We start from the raw sequence: 15,799 nt of genomic DNA, 5'->3' as shown, positions 1-15,799 counted from the left end.
TGTTGCTCATATTTCTCATTTTTTTCCGAACCCGATACATGAATATAAGGTTATGATCTTCCAAATACATGATTTTTTTTTAAAAGAAACCTGTCAGAATCATACCTATATCCTGCAGTCGCTTCCGAGTCCAAAGAACAGTTTCAAATTCTTGTTTCAGTTTTAATCATAGACAAGTAAAAAACCCAGAGGTTTAACTGTCATGATATAGAGTTCCAAGATACATTGAAATGCATGGTTCTGCTTCTTGACATAATGAAACTAAGCTTGTACGATCCTCTTTCGGTTTCTAATAAACTTGTTAGCTCTAACGAGTAGTTGTTTATATGCTTGCACCTCTCTTTTCGCTTTTGTCATGCACTTCCCAGGAAAGGAAAAAAAAAGAAGGGTTAATCGCCATATAGTTAATGAACTAATCCTATCAGAGATTATATAGTATCTGTTTAGGAAAATATCTACCCAACTAGATGAGTATTTGATAATTAGGAGGATATTATTGATTAACCATACCTAGACCCTAGGGACTGTCGGATACGGGTATTGTGCCAAAAAGAGTACAATTTTTTAAAAAGTTTTTTCATACATTTGGTGAGTCGTATCCTTGTATTTGCAAGATATTTGAGATAAAACGAAGAGTTAGGATGACATCGTTAACTAAAGACAAAACCTAAAGAATGGGGAGTAGATACTGGTAGATTCAGGTCAGGCACTTGTCCTCTCTGTTATCCTGACTTGATTTTTCTATTAGTATCCTGTCTGATGATATCCGGATATGGTAAGGGAATATAATCTTCAAAAGACCCTCTTAATACATGAAAACATTGAATTTTTTTTTGAACATAACCATGTATGATGCATATCAGGACATAGGTGCGAAGATATGAATCATAAGATCCTTCAAAGATTCTCCACACATAGGAATCTTGAAAAAAAAGGGGAAAATCAAACATATTTGTGTCCAAATAACAGTGAAGAATAAATAGACAGAGAGCATATGCTTACATGCACCCAGCCCCCAGGTTTCTGCAATCATGGAATTTGTCAATGAAGTTCTTGAGGTGCAGTATTTTCGATCACTTGCTGCAAACATTCAATGACATAGGAGAATGGAGGGCGTTTCGAAGGCTCCCTGCAGGTTAATGAAAGAACAATGTTAGGAGGATGAAAGGAAGAGAGGGGGTCCCGAGTAAACAATGCATGAAAAGTTCGAATATGAAAGACCGAGGTTTAGTTGAGATTCAATCCTACAAATGAAGATATATGCTATTGATAAGCATTCAATGTTAAACTAAAATTCAATGATATGAGACTGATTAAAAGAAAAAAAAGATGGAAAATCAATGCCAACTTGCAGTTTCATACACTTTATTCCAATTATAACTACGGTTAAAAACCTGGAATTTTTCACTTTTCTTAAATAAGAGCCCTTTTCAAGTAAATTTATATTTATGTTAAATGCTTATTTAGTTATAAATTAAAGATTAAGGGTTTATTTGGGTAATTAAAGGCGAACTAAACTTTTTCACAGATTTGGATTATCTATATCAATGTGCGCGACATGAGTATTGGACACAAATTCTTCAAGAAAAATTAGAGCAATATGGATGACAAGAGCCCAATTCTTAAAAGTTTAGTGACCTAAACCCTAAAGAAGCCTGAACTTGAGTGACCTGACCCGCTCCAATTGGGGCGGGGATGGGTATAATTTTAGTGGGTAGCGGGGGTTGTGGATTTAGAAAGTGGTACCCGTCGCGGGTAGTGGGCGGGTAATGGGTTTGAGACCTTACCCGCCCCGCATCCACCCGCCCAACTAAATATCTATTAAATTTTGGACCATTATGAATTTAGGTGTAATTTTAAGAGACTAATTTATAAATCTTAATATTGTATAAGATATAACTTGTAATTTAACCAAATATTAGGGATAAGTTTTTGCATAAATTTTTTTCTTTCAAACCTCTCGTTACTGCGCCGATATTTCAAACCTCTGGTCTCCACTCTCCAGCTTATTCAGGTACGTTTCTTCCCTTTTTACTTGAAATTTAATTTTTGTAAGAGTAATTTCCGTAGTCATTTCGTTTTAAGCTCCTCTGCATTTCGTTTTAAGAGTTTAATTTTTATTTGCTCGTACTGATTTTTAATTATTTTTTAGATTCATCTCAATGTTTGTTTTAAGCTTAATTTCTTAATGTTCTACAAACCAATATCTTGTGACTGAGCACCCACGTTTTAGGCCAACAGAGTCAGATCATTGCTTCTCAAATCTCCATTTTTAACGTCACTGAATAGAATTAAGTGTTTCACTCGTGCTTCTCAAAACTCCATTTTTAACACCATTGAAACTGAATTTTTCAAATTCAAATTTCAACCGAGTATTTTACAATACTAGTGTTTTATTATGGTGTTTTATGAGAATGATGATTGTAATACTGGAGTATCAGATGTCACAAGTATTGCCTGAAATTTTAGAATATTGTGTCAAAGAACAAAAAATTATGTGTTTGTCATTTATGTTTCTATACTTTAATTATGTCTTTTATTATGACGTTTTATGTACTTTAAGATCTATATTAACACTTAACTCAAATAATCCTTGGTTTATTTTATTATGTTTCTTAATAGATATGTTTGTTTTATGTTTGTTGCTTATGTATAACTTAAGTTTGCTGTCAGGCGGGTCTAGGCGAGTACGTCTCCAGTGGATAGTGAGTGTGGGGATGGCTTTGATAATGTACCCGTGTGGGTGGGTGTGGATTTGAAAATTTTTACCCATCATGGGTGGTGGGCGGGTGGTGGATTAAAAAATATTAGGTAGGTATGGAGATGAGGGAGGGGGTATCCGCACCCGACCCGCCCGTTTGCCATCCCTAACCTGAAGCCTAAAGATGCCTGAGCATGAAACAATCAGAAACTTGAAATGGTATCACCTAAACTCATCTAATCGCCTCTTCTATCTTAGAGAATGAGTGCTCAGCTTTATCTAGTTGATGGCTTCAAATTTTTAGAAATGTGCAGAGTGGTTTCACAAGTTTTGAGATTATTGAGATGTAAACATTAGTGCAACAGTCTTGTCCGTCTAGCTCAGTTGGTAGAGCACAAAGCTCTTAACCTTGTGGTCGTGGGATCGAGTCCCACTAAGGACAATTCATAACGGAGGTCTTCCACGGAAGCTGCTCTCAACCTGACGTTGGGGGCAGCCTACTATCCTACCTCTCCCTTACCCCATTACATATGGGAATAGGGTCAGCTATTTTTTTTAAACATTAGTGCAACAAACTTTGGCAGTTGATATAGTAAGAAAGTACACTTACTGTGCCCAACAGAGTTCAATCAAGGAAGCCACAACTCGGTTTACATTGCTTGGTATCTCAAGCCTTTTACCTTTAAAACCTACAGCAGCCACAACCTACAGAAACAAATCACCAAGATTTTTAAGACTATATACATGTATATGTGCTTCTGCGTCTGTAAGTATATAAATATGCAGGTTTTATATTTAACCTCTGAACTATACTAGTTTTCACACTTTAGTACCTAAACCTTTAGTCTACTTAAACTATCGTTTTGTCCTATTTTGACCTAAAAAGTCATCGACGTTCAATAAGAACGTCCCACGTATCACATTCTCATTGGCAGCCTTTTTTCATTGGGTAAACTAGAGGTACCACAATAGCTAAATGAATATAGTTTGGGGGCTAAGTCATGTATTAAGCCAAAATAGAATAACCAGCTGCTTTACAGTGATTGATAGGTCCAATCAAAAGTCAGTTAAAACCAGCTTAAGCGATGCTACTCAGTTTAGGCAATTCAGTTATGCCAGTTTTAATAGAGTCATGTGTTCATGAAATATATAACCAAATTGGCCAAATTAACATAATTAAATAGTTAACCCAAATTGACCAACTTTAAGTTGGTTTGGTTTCAGTCGGTTAATATCTTGGGTAGTTGGTTTTCGATTTTTCTAGACTGAATCGACCAATCACTTTACCCTAGTGATTGATTGATAACAGCATAGAAACAGTCTCCCATCTTTAAATAGTAAAGAGCTAAAACTCTTCTTAAGAAGAAACCTATAATCTAATCTCTTTCAAGAAGATTCCTTCTATTTCTTATCAATTCCTTTTCCAAATCTATGGGCAGCTATGTTACTCGGACTGAAGTGTGATTGGTTTGTGGATAAATTATTTCTGATGAAATGAATGATAAAAGACCTGTGGTGGGTTTAACTGCTTCCATGGTTGTTGCAGTGTCATAAGTTCCCACAGAACCACTCCAAAGCTATAAACATCGGATTTCTCATTTGAATTCTCATCACATAGAACTTCAGGTGCCATCCACTCAGGCTAGACAAAGAGCAAGGACTCTTAACTTTTAGTCGGTAAATCCTCCAAAGGCACATAACATAACAAATCAGTAAGGAAATGTAACAAAATGTGAAGCATAAATAATAAATCCGAACTGAACCTACTGTTCCGGCAGCTGTTTTCGATGAAAGAAATGTATTTTCCTTTGAACGTGAAAGACCAAAATCACATACCTGCATGATCATGCAAATAAAATTACAGGGGAAAAAATCAGATCATTCTCAAGCAATGCTGCCTCGTTGCAACTTCCAAGTTGCAAAGCACATATCAGAAAGGCAGTGTATCTCATTTCATATTGGTTCTAACGGAATTTTCACATACAACTGAATTCATCTACTCCAGAACCATACGACAAAAGAAATTACACTGGGCAAGTTTCGATGAGGGATTTCTGAAAGGGATTTTCAGAAACCATGCAATAAAATTACCTTGTGGGGAGGGTTCTATTCCAAATAGCATTCTGGAACAAATGGTAAAAATATAATTTTAATATCTAGATTGTCAAATTAAGTTGAAGAACCTCATTTCCCAACAGGTTGCTTATGTAATCTAATCATTGAGCCAATTAAAGAAATAAAGAGAAAAAGAAAAACAAACATATATGTAGCATGTAGTATGTAATGAGTTAACACACTTACTTTAACTGTATAATTACTATCTACCAAAAGATTCGGGGACTTCAAGTCCCGATGAACAATGGGAGGCTTAAGTTGATGGAGATAATTCATTCCCCTTGCCTGTCACCAGAAAAAGATGTCTCATCAAGTAATGGAAATATTACGTAATTTAAAATATTGCAAGCTAGAATTCCTATATTCATCAAAATCAAAGAAGTTAAATTTCAATGACACGTTACCACATCTAATGACATATTCAAGCGAACCCTCTCATTTAAAACCATCCAAGCATCAGGCATCTGCAAAAGTCTAAACATGCTCCCTCTAGTTCCAAAGAAACATTTCTGTGTATCAGAAGGGCCTTTGATTAAAGCTGGAATGTAAGGAAAGGACATAAGAATGAAATGAGAGAAACCTGGGTACCTCGACAAATATTCGGTAACAATGGACAACTTTGGTGGTTGAGTAACAGCACCCATAAAGCGAACAATGTTAGGGTGCCGTAAGCATTTCATGATGGCAACCTAGAAAGTAGCAACGAAAATGAGAAAATGGTGATTTACAAAACTAATAGGGACAGAAAAATGTAAAATAGTAGCCTATTCATACCTCCCTTAAAAATTCCCTGAAGCGTTCTATATGAAAATCTTGCTCCATGAGAATTTTGACGGCAACTTCCTGATGGTGCATTTAGTATAAGAAACATATGTGCCAAAAAAATCTAGTGGGGCAGTGAATAAAAATGGGTTTTTGAAGGTAAAAAGAACAAAAAAACCTATAATGTGCACTGACCAAGTTTAAGAAGGGAGATTTAGGATTTCTAATTAATTTCATTTTCCGCATCTCCAAGAAAAGTATGAACTAAGAAAAGGATCAATTTCTGTGCTCCCTCCTTCGCAATACAAAAAAAGGGGGAACATTTCAACACGAGAATTAACAAGTAGCAATTCATACAAACGAGGAAAATGTGCTTACGCAACCACGAAATTCAGCACGATGGACAGTTCCGAAAGAACCTGAAAAGCATTTATGAGCATCCTTAATATAAGATCTTTGAATATGTTATACGTTAAAATATATTGCAATTCATGAATGAGAATTGAGCAGTGTCCAATGTTACTACTAAATCATGTAGTTGAATTGTCATTCAGAGTTTAAATTATCAATACCTGCTCCAACTTTCTCCTTTAAAACAAGTTCACTCCAAGGAATATTTAAATCTTCCTGGTCAAAATACATTACTGGATCATCCAATTGCTTGAAGTTCATAGTAGATTGCCTTGGATCAGAGAATGGCATAGCTTGATAAACACCTTTGTGCATGTGAGATGTAACAGAACATGGAAAAAGAGGACTTCTGATCAAATGTGTCGAGTTGATGGCTTTTGGCAACAAATTTGAGGAGTTTTGCATCTGAAGATCTCTATCACAGCTGATATTCCTGGAAGTTCTCTGGTGCAGAGGTGACACAGAAGATTCATTGTTGTCATTTAAGGTGGAAACAAGGTCGTTCTTGTTAAAGTAATTTACATCAAATGCTTTTCTTGGCTGTGCGCCAATTTGGTCATCTTGGTTGCTAGCATTATCTGCTGTAATCAAAGATGAGAAACTTCGTAAGTATCAGGTACCGAGCAGTAGCTAATTTCTCAAGCAAGCTCATTTTATCATTTTCTCTGTCAAGCCAAAAAAATGCAATTTTAAGAAACCATTTTGAGCATTGAAACTATACTTTTTTAGCATTCCATAAAAAATGCTTTCCTTGAGAAATTCATCATTGTTGAATATAATCATAGATAAAAAGGAATTTTAATACAATGAGATAAAATAAAAATAGGCAGATTGCTATGACTAGGTTATAAAATAAACAGCCTAGGAAAAAAGGATACTTAAAATAACCAGCAACTACAAGGGAGTCAAAGAAGCAATTGCAATGAAAGGGTTCAAAAAGTGAAAATGAGGTAGGGAGCAATACATAAAGATGTTTGATGCAAGAAGCAATTGCCATGAAAGGATTCAAAGAGTGAAAATGAGATAGGGAATAATAAACATATATATATATATATATATATATATATATATATATATGATGGAAAAAACTCTTCTGCAATTCAAGGAAATTAGAAAAATCAATCACATGGCCTCTTAGTAAATGCATGAAATATGTAGAATTATTTGGAGTTTAGTTTGAATGCATATCTGTCTGCATGTTAGAGGGCCGAAATTAAGGAAATCTAGAGTCAAACAGATCAATATTCAGTTCCATATATTAAGGGATTCTGGTAGCTTGTTACCATATCCTTATATATTTATTTCCTGTTTATTTCTTTCTGTTTTAGATAAGATTTGATCCTATTCTAGGTAAGTTGTATATATCCCTAGAAATTAGGTGTTTCAGCATGTATATATTTAGGGGATGTGTAACCTGTTTGATTATTGAAAAAGAAATAAAAAAAAGGTATTCCTCTAATTTCTACATGGTGTCAGAGCATTCTCTGAACCCTAAATCCCTCATATAACCAAATACGGGTAGCCATGGCCTCCAGTAACAGTAGTGGAGATAGCAATCCCATGCCCATTACAGGACACAAACTGAATGGGAACAACTATCTCCAATGGTCCCACTCTGTTATGATGTTCATATGCGGAAGAGGAAAGGATGATTATCTCAAAGGAGTGGCTGCCAAGCCAAGCCAGGATGATGAGAAGTTCAAAATCTGGAATTCCGAGAATAATATGGTCATGTCATGGCTCATCAATTCCATGACAAATGAAATCGGAGAGAACTTTCTACTCTACAGAACAACAAGGGAAATCTGGGAGGCTGCAAAGGAAACGTATTCCAACAATGAGAATACATCTGAGTTGTTTGAAGTGGAGAGTGTTCTCCATGACTTCCGTCAAGGAGATTTAACAGTATCCCAGTACTTCAATACACTCAACCGCTATTGGCAACAGCTGGACTTGTTCGAGGAGCACAATTGGAGCTGCCTAGATGATGGAATCAGGTATAGACAGATCATTGAACGGAAGAGAATATATAAGTTTCTGATTGGATTAAATAAAAATCTAGATGAAGTAAGAGGAAGAATCTTGGGATCCAAACCTCTACTTAATATCCGGGAGGCTTTTTCTGAAGTCCGGAGAGAGGAGAGTCGAAAGAAAATCATGATGGGCTCTCAAGAACCAATGACAAGTCTTGAGAGCTCAGCCCTTGCTATTAGAGGGAACTCCTACAACAACAATGACACCAAACCAAAGAAAGGACGCCCTTGGTGTGATCACTGCCGCCGACCTGGTCATACCAGGGACACTTGCTGGAAAATTCATGGTAAGCCAGCGGATTGGAAGTCTTCTCGGTCTGCCAACGACAAAGAAGGGCGAGGCAATTTTGCCTCAATGGATGACAAACCTTCACCTGAACCCACTCCATTCAGCAAGGAACAATTAGAGGTTCTACAGAATCTGTTCAACCAGTCTTTGCATGCCCAAACCTCCACTGTGGTTGGTACTGGGTCCTTAGCCCAAAAAGGTAATTTTTTAAGCGCTCTCAGTGTTAAAAAAGAGACGTCAAATCCATGGATTATAGATTCTGGAGCTTCAGACCATATGACTGGAAATGAGGACCTATTTTCTACTTACAGTCCATGTGATAAACACTTAACAGTCAGAATAGCCGATGGTTCACTCTCAAAAGTGGTTGGTACAGGTTCTATTAAAGTATCAGAGAATATTACACTTGAATCAGTCCTTCTTGTGCCAAATTTGAATTGCAATTTACTGTCCATTAGTAAACTTACTCGAGACCTGAATTGTGTGACTAAATTTGGTTCAACCATGTGTGAATTTCAGGTCTTGGACTCGGGGAAGACGATTGGCAGTGCTAAAATGTGCTCGGGACTCTATCTTCTCGAGGTTACAAATCCTCCTCAAGGCACAACTTATCAGTCCGATTGTCTAGTGTCTGGTAATCCTACTTCTTTTTCTGTCAGTTGTTCTAATAATGATAGTGCAATCATGTTATGGCACTATAGATTAGGCCATCCGAATTTCTTGTATCTTGAGAAGCTGTTTCCTTCTCTATTTCATAATAAAAATCCAAATGAGTTCAAGTGTGAAATTTGTCAATTCTCTAAACATGTCCGTAATTCTTATCCCAACCAATCTTACAAAGAATCCCATCCTTTTTCAATGATTCACAGTGATGTTTGGGGGCCATCTAAACTAAAAAATGTGACTGGTTCCCGTTGGTTCATTACATTTATTGATGATCACACTCGGCTTACATGGGTCTTTCTCATGAAAGAAAAATCAGAGGCAGGTCAGATTTTCAAAAACTTCAACACCATGATACAAACTCAATTCCAAGCCAAAATCCAAATTCTGAAAACTGACAATGCCAAAGAATACTTCAAATTCATACTCAATGATTATCTCTTGAGTCATGGCATCATTCATCAAAGCTCATGTGTCAACACCCCTCAGCAAAATGGAATTGCTGAAAGGAAAAATCGGCACCTTCTAGATGTTGCAAGATCTCTTATGTTTTCTACTCATGTACCGAAACATTTCTGGGGTGAAGCTATTCTCACTGCAGCATACCTCATAAACCGGATGCCATCTAGGATTCTCAACTTTCAAAGTCCTTGTCAAACCTTACTTCAGTTTTTCCCAAATACACGTCTCATCAACACTATTCCCTTCAAGGTTTTCGGGTGTTCAGCCTTTGTTCATGTCCATCAACATAAAAGGGATAAATTTGATCCTAGAGCACTTAAGTGTATCTTCCTTGGGTACTCTCCAACTCAAAAGGGGTATAAGTGCTACTCACCGGTCACTAAACAGTACTACCACTCCATGGATGTTACATTTTTTGAGCACCAGCCCTACTACCCCAAATCTGATATTCAGGGGGAGACCAATTTTACCCAAGAATATCAAATTTGGGATATTGATGAATCAGTTCAGCTCTCTCCAAATTCTAACTCTATTTCTCCTCAACAACATCTCTCCCTAGAATCTTCATACCAAAATCTGGACATTAGTAAATCAACAACTAATAAAGAGTTGATTACCTATTCACGGAGGAGAAAGAACCAAAAGGAGATGGAACCTTCAGCACCTCTGCAGCAAAACCAAGAATCTGATCCTAGTCCAAGATCTTGTGAAGATCCAGCACCTTTGCAGCAAAACCAAGAATCTGATCCTGGTCCAAGATCTTGTGAAGATCCTTTAGGTAATCCTAATCCTGAGCCCTCATAGAGTAAACTAACTGGTGATGACAGTGACTATCCTATTACCGTGAGGAAAGGGGTTAGAACTTGCACAAAACATCCTATATACACCTTTATATTATATGAAGGCCTGTCACCAAAATTCAAGTCGTTTGTTGCCAACCTCGACAGCACTCAGGTCCCAAATAACATACAAGAAGCTCTTGGATCTCCTGAGTGGAAAGCTGATGTGCTTGAAGAAATAAATGCACTGGAAAAGAATGGAACTTGGGAAATATCAAAATTACCATCGGGAAAAAGGCCAGTAGGATGCAAATGGATATTCTCAATCAAGTACAATGAAGATGGAAGTGTTAATCGTTTCAAGGCACGACTAGTGGCAAAGGGATTCACTCAATCATATGGAATCGACTATGAAGAAACATTTGCCCCAGTAGCCAAGTTAAACACAGTTCGGGTTCTCCTATCACTAGCTGCAAATCTTGATTGGCCCCTTCACCAACTAGATGTCAAGAATGCTTTTCTAAATGGGGACTTAGCTGAGGAAGTTTACATGGAAATCCCTCCAGGATTTGAGACACCGAAAACTGACAACAAAGTTTGCAAACTTAAAAGATCATTATACGGGCTCAAGCAATCACCAAGAGCTTGGTTTGAGAAATTTACCAAGGTAATAAAGAATCATGGCTATTCTCAATGTCAATCAGATCACACCTTGTTTGTCAAACACTCATTTGCAGGAAAACTGGCTATCCTCATTGTATATGTGGATGACATTATCCTAACAGGAGATTATGAGGAAGAAATCAACACTACCAAAGGTCTTCTAGCTAAGGAATTTGAAATCAAGGACCTTGGACAGCTCAAATACTTCCTAGGCATGGAAATTGCAAGGTCAAGAAAAGGAATATGTGTTTCCCAAAGAAAATACGTACTGGATCTTTTAAAAGAAACTGGGATGCTTGGATGTAAGCCAGCGGACACACCTATGGATTCAACAACAAAATTAGGCACTAAAGAAAATTGTGCACCGGTGGATAAAGGCAGATACCAAAGGCTAGTAGGTAAACTTATCTACCTTTCTCACACACGACCAGACAGTGGTTTTTCAGTCAGCATGGTAAGTCAGTTTATGAACAATCCAAATGAAGAACATATGGAGGCGGTGTATAGAATTCTAAGGTATCTGAAGCTAACACCAGGGAAAGGATTATTTTTTGAGAAGAATCAAAGAAGAGACATAGAGGTGTTCAGTGATGCAGATTGGGCTGGATCAATACAAGACCGAAGATCAACTTCAGGGTATTGTACTTATGTGTGGGGAAATCTAGTCACATGGAGAAGTAAGAAGCAATCAGTGGTGTCAAGGAGCAGTGCAGAAGCTGAATTTCGGGCAATGGCCCATGGTATTTGTGAGGGAATATGGCTAAGAAGGGTACTAGAGGAATTAAGAATTTCTAGTGGAGAACCTATGAAGATGTTCTGTGATAACCAATCAGCAATCAGCATTGCCAAGAATCCAGTCCATCATGACAGAACTAAGCATGTGGAGATTGATCGACACTTCATAAAGGAGAAGATAGAGGAAGGGATGATCAAAATGCTATATGTACCCACATGTCTTCAAACAGCCGACATTCTTACTAAGGCTCTACCAAGAAAGACTTTTGATAATCTAAGTTCCAAGCTGGGGTTAATTAACATTTACCATCCAGCTTGAGGGGGAGTGTAGAATTATTTGGAGTTTAGTTTGAATGCATATCTGTCTGCATGTTAGAGGGCCGAAATTAAGGAAATCTAGAGTCAAACAGATCAATATTCAGTTCCATATATTAAGGGATTCTGGTAGTTTGTTACCATATCCTTATATATTTATTTCCTGTTTATTTCTTTCTGTTTTAGATAAGATTTGATCCTATTCTAGGTAAGTTGTATATATCCCTAGAAATTAGGTTTTTCAGCATGTATATATTTAGGGGATGTGTAACCTGTTTGATTATTTCCATGTATTTCTTAGTAAATGCATGAAATACAAAGAGAATTACCTGAGGAAGCATCGTCACAAACATGTTTATGGGATAGATTATCAATGAAATAGAGTTTGGCCAATGTCTTGACGCTTGTAGCAGTTTCAACCGGTTTAAATCTTGGATGACACAGTGGTGAAGAAACTAAAATTGATGATGTACCATTGAGTGAGGAATCTGGTTGGCTTAAGGCTCCCGGCTCCTCAAACAAATCTACTAAATATTCCCTGGAAAATTGTATGTTAAAGCATGGAACAAGAGGAAGGGGACTGGATTTTCTGAAGAGTGGTTTCATAGAGTTCAAACTTAAAAATAATATACCAACAAAAATGTCTAGCTACTTTATAAAGATCAATTTAAGACATTAAAAAATCATCATTCAAGAAGCTTTCATTTTGCAAAGATTTAACACATCACTACCTAAATAAAACCTATACACGTTACAATAACTGCTAGTGGAGAAAACAATCTGAAGAAGAGTGGGGGTCAATTCCAATTTACAATAGGTTTAGTTGCTCAACATGAATGCAAGGCACAAAAAATTAAAAAAAAATGTGGGATAACACCACTTAATGGGAGTAACTTAAAAGTAATTATCTTGTTCAAAGATAAATTTATAGCTATTTCACTAACTGCTGAAACAACTAACATCATTGATCATATGCTAAATGGCATTGTTATATTTTGTATTAGAAACAGACATCTGAATTCCAATGAGATCTTCCCATAATATAAGCTTGTAATGTCTTTTCCCATAATAATAGACATCAGTATCTGTATCATCAACAAACCCCATATTTTTTTCTTAAATGACTATAAGCGTCATAAATATTTTCACCCATGAATTTTGAATTTCAATATGCATGATAAAATTCATTCCATCTTCTACTCAGTCCACATGACAACATTTACCTCATAATAAAATGTTACCAAGTTTAACACATAATCACAGTTTTTCCTGAATACCACAATATTCTCAAAATCATTGGCCAAAATCCTTAGAAGTTTAATAGCATTCATTGCTATGAAAATTTCATCTGACAATAGTCTCAATTTACCTGTCAGGACTCAATTGCACAAGACAGGATGAAGCATCTTCCCTCTGGCAATATTTGCAACCCTTCGTGATTCGACATGGTAGGTTAACCAAGTCTGCTAATATCTGCAAAAGATAAAATTGGACAATAACTAACTGACATGTACTAATACTCATGCAAACACGTAAAATGACAACTAAATTGTATTCAGAGATATACCTTAAATAGTAACACACGATGGACACAAAGCCCAGAAGATATTCTTCCAATTGGAAACACAATAGAGCCTAGGCAGCTTTTCAGAACTACGGTGCACTCCTTCCATTGTCTATAAACACGTTCTTCAGAAGAGGCTGCACCCCTGATGGTGAAAACAAAATTTTATTAGTAAGTTATGTGACATAAAACAATCAAAATTTAAAACTGATGCAAAGTGGAGAACATACCCCATCTGGTTACAAACAAGACATGCAAGCTGATTTATTGCCTCTTTTGTGCTGATCCAGCTGCTAGAAATATTGAGAATCCAGTTCTGAAGTTCCTTCAAACTAGGATCCCTCAATCTATCAATCACAACAACTGTAATTGACAAATCATCATGTAGATCAATGGCCTTTAATGACTCAAGGGAGGGCATCTGGCCAATCTCTCCTTGATCAGCACTTATGGTCCATACATAAGGATCCATCCCATTGACTAGGTAAAATCCATCTGGAATTCTATCAAAGTAAGACAGATTGCCATTTACCTGAATCAAAGGAAATCAGAGTACCTTATAAATTGTTTTATCTACCATTTAATCATTAAATTATAATCTATTTTATTAAATTTTCCAGTCTTGAGTACGTAAAATACTTCAAACAGCAATAAATATAATCTATAACTATTTTCCCCAGATGAAATTCAGACACAGAAGAAAATTATAATTATAAAGAATTTGAACGACATGCCCAGTTAAATGGTGATTATTGAAGGAACAACTTGAATTTTTTATTACAGTTATAAAGAACATGGTTTCATTGAGAATTCTGAAAGATAAACACAAATTGTTTGACCAACTAGAGATAAACTGCACAGAAATAATTTAACTCCTAATTTACATACACAAAGAAAGGAACTGGTCTATCAGTCCCCCCCCCCCCAAAAAGTTAAAAACATGAAAATTTTAAACAAAACTGCAATTGAAATTGCAGAAACATTATTGATATAAAAACCAATAATTAATCACCAGCCATAAAGCATTAAACCCATTATTAACCAAGCATTCAAGGGGGGGGGGGGAAGAAGAAGAAAGAAATGATACCCAGAATCGATGAGACACATGCTGAGATGAAGAAGAAGAAGAAGGAACTCTGTTACTATTAGCATCAGAACCGAAATCCAAGAAGTTGGAATCAGCAGCAGAAGCAGCCTGCGAAGAAACCCGCAGAGCCAGCGCCAGTTGCAGCTGGTAACTCTCTTCGGTCTGCTGAGCCCAGCTTCTATTGAAGGACGTCGCCATCATTTCCTTACACTGCAGCTGATGCTCGAAACCATTCGCTTGGATTTGTAATCTGTAGCTGTTATCAGATTGATTCCCGTACATTGTTATCCAAAGGTTTTTCTTTTCATCTTTTGCTCATTCTCTGAAATATCCGATGGAATGGAATCCGATCCTCGAAAGACAATGACAAGACTGAATGGGGGAATTTTGGCTTCATGATTAAGTTTGCGAGAATGGAAGTTGATGGGAGAAGTAAGTTTCCCGGGTGGGACAAGCAAAAGAACGATGGGGACTGCCATTAATTAAATTAAAATCTGGAGATTCACTGAATCTGTCTTTGTATTCTTTTTTTACAGGCGGAAAGACTGGGTTCGTTGAATGTAGATTCCTTTGTTTATCAACTGGTGAAAGTCCTTGTCAAGTCCCTCTATTATAAGGAATATATCAATTTAGCCCCATTTTCTATTTAATGGAGCAAATTAATCCTTCAATTATAGAGACTAGTTCAAATTAATCCCTATGTTGTAGAGATTGATTCAACATTATCCCTCTACTTTTTAATAGATCAGGTAGTCCCTGTACTAATAAAATGAATCGAATAATATCAATTATTTTTTACAAAGCTACTATTTATTATTTGATAGAGTTAATAGCTTTGTAGATTTTATGGTTCTAGAAGATGAAAATTTTTATTTCAAGTTGAATCTGAAATGAAAAGATATCACTTTTTAAACAATAAATGTTAAATCTATTAAAAAATAGCATTATTTAATTTTTTATTAGTACGTGGACTAAATTGATGTATATTGATATATATTTTAATTATTTTATTACGCAAATATTGAGTTATATTTTTTTAATTATTTTATTATGTACTTATATATTGTGATTCTATTGTGTCGTGTGCCATCAAAATCTAATGGACATTATTCAAAACTCATTAACGTGTCACAGTTTCGGAATTTTATTATTTTTGTACATAGTTCTCGGAATTTTATTATTTTTGTACATAGTTCTCAAGATAATATATAGACAATAAT

At 36.2% G+C, this 15,799-nt stretch overlaps 1 protein-coding gene across 14 annotated transcripts; it reads right to left on the bottom strand.

The window, feature by feature from the left end:
• Window positions 1-15,006, bottom strand: LOC120219116 (serine/threonine-protein kinase CTR1-like). Of its 14 annotated transcripts, none has more exons than XR_005525282.1 (17): window positions 14,580-14,996; window positions 13,723-14,024; window positions 13,496-13,637; window positions 13,298-13,401; window positions 12,258-12,466; window positions 6,151-6,570; window positions 5,957-5,997; window positions 5,591-5,659; window positions 5,405-5,505; window positions 5,221-5,305; window positions 5,003-5,101; window positions 4,469-4,537; window positions 4,212-4,343; window positions 3,312-3,406; window positions 1,003-1,129; window positions 656-715; window positions 1-365 (listed from the first exon to the last, which is right to left on the bottom strand). XR_005525282.1 is itself a non-coding variant. In XM_039215971.1 (17 exons), exons 1-16 carry the CDS (start codon window positions 14,859-14,861, stop codon window positions 1,042-1,044), a joined length of 2,193 nt encoding a protein of 730 aa, XP_039071902.1. In that variant the 5' UTR covers window positions 14,862-14,996; the 3' UTR covers window positions 428-715; window positions 1,003-1,041. The 14 variants fall into 14 exon arrangements, 12 of the variants coding, with proteins under 12 accessions (XP_039071900.1, XP_039071902.1, XP_039071899.1 ...); XM_039215971.1 differs by lacking the exon at window positions 1-365 and having other exon boundaries at window positions 428-715; window positions 6,151-6,321; window positions 6,367-6,570; XM_039215969.1 differs by lacking the exon at window positions 656-715 and having other exon boundaries at window positions 1-360.
• Between the last annotated feature and the right edge of the window lie 793 nt (window positions 15,007-15,799).

Source organism: Hibiscus syriacus, unplaced genomic scaffold, assembly GCF_006381635.1.
Source record: "Hibiscus syriacus cultivar Baekdansim isolate YM2019G1 unplaced genomic scaffold, ASM638163v2 tig00110204_pilon, whole genome shotgun sequence".
Lineage (NCBI taxonomy): Eukaryota > Viridiplantae > Streptophyta > Magnoliopsida > Malvales > Malvaceae > Hibiscus > Hibiscus syriacus.
Note: the sequence above shows the minus strand (reverse complement) of the source record. Positions and strands in the feature narration are given on the sequence as shown.

Bases quoted from the DNA above. Each gene is read 5' to 3' on its own strand.
- LOC120219116 (XM_039215969.1), bottom strand. From the start codon at position 14,861: ATGTACGGGAATCAATCTGATAACAGCTACAGATTACAAATCCAAGCG. The intron at 14,025-14,579 runs GTATCATTTCTT...CCTTTGATTCAG, and splicing joins ATGTGTCTCATCGATTCTGG to GTAAATGGCAATCTGTCTTA. The intron at 5,998-6,150 runs GTATTGATAATT...AATGCTTTTCAG, and splicing joins AAAGGAGAAAGTTGGAGCAG to GTTCTTTCGGAACTGTCCAT.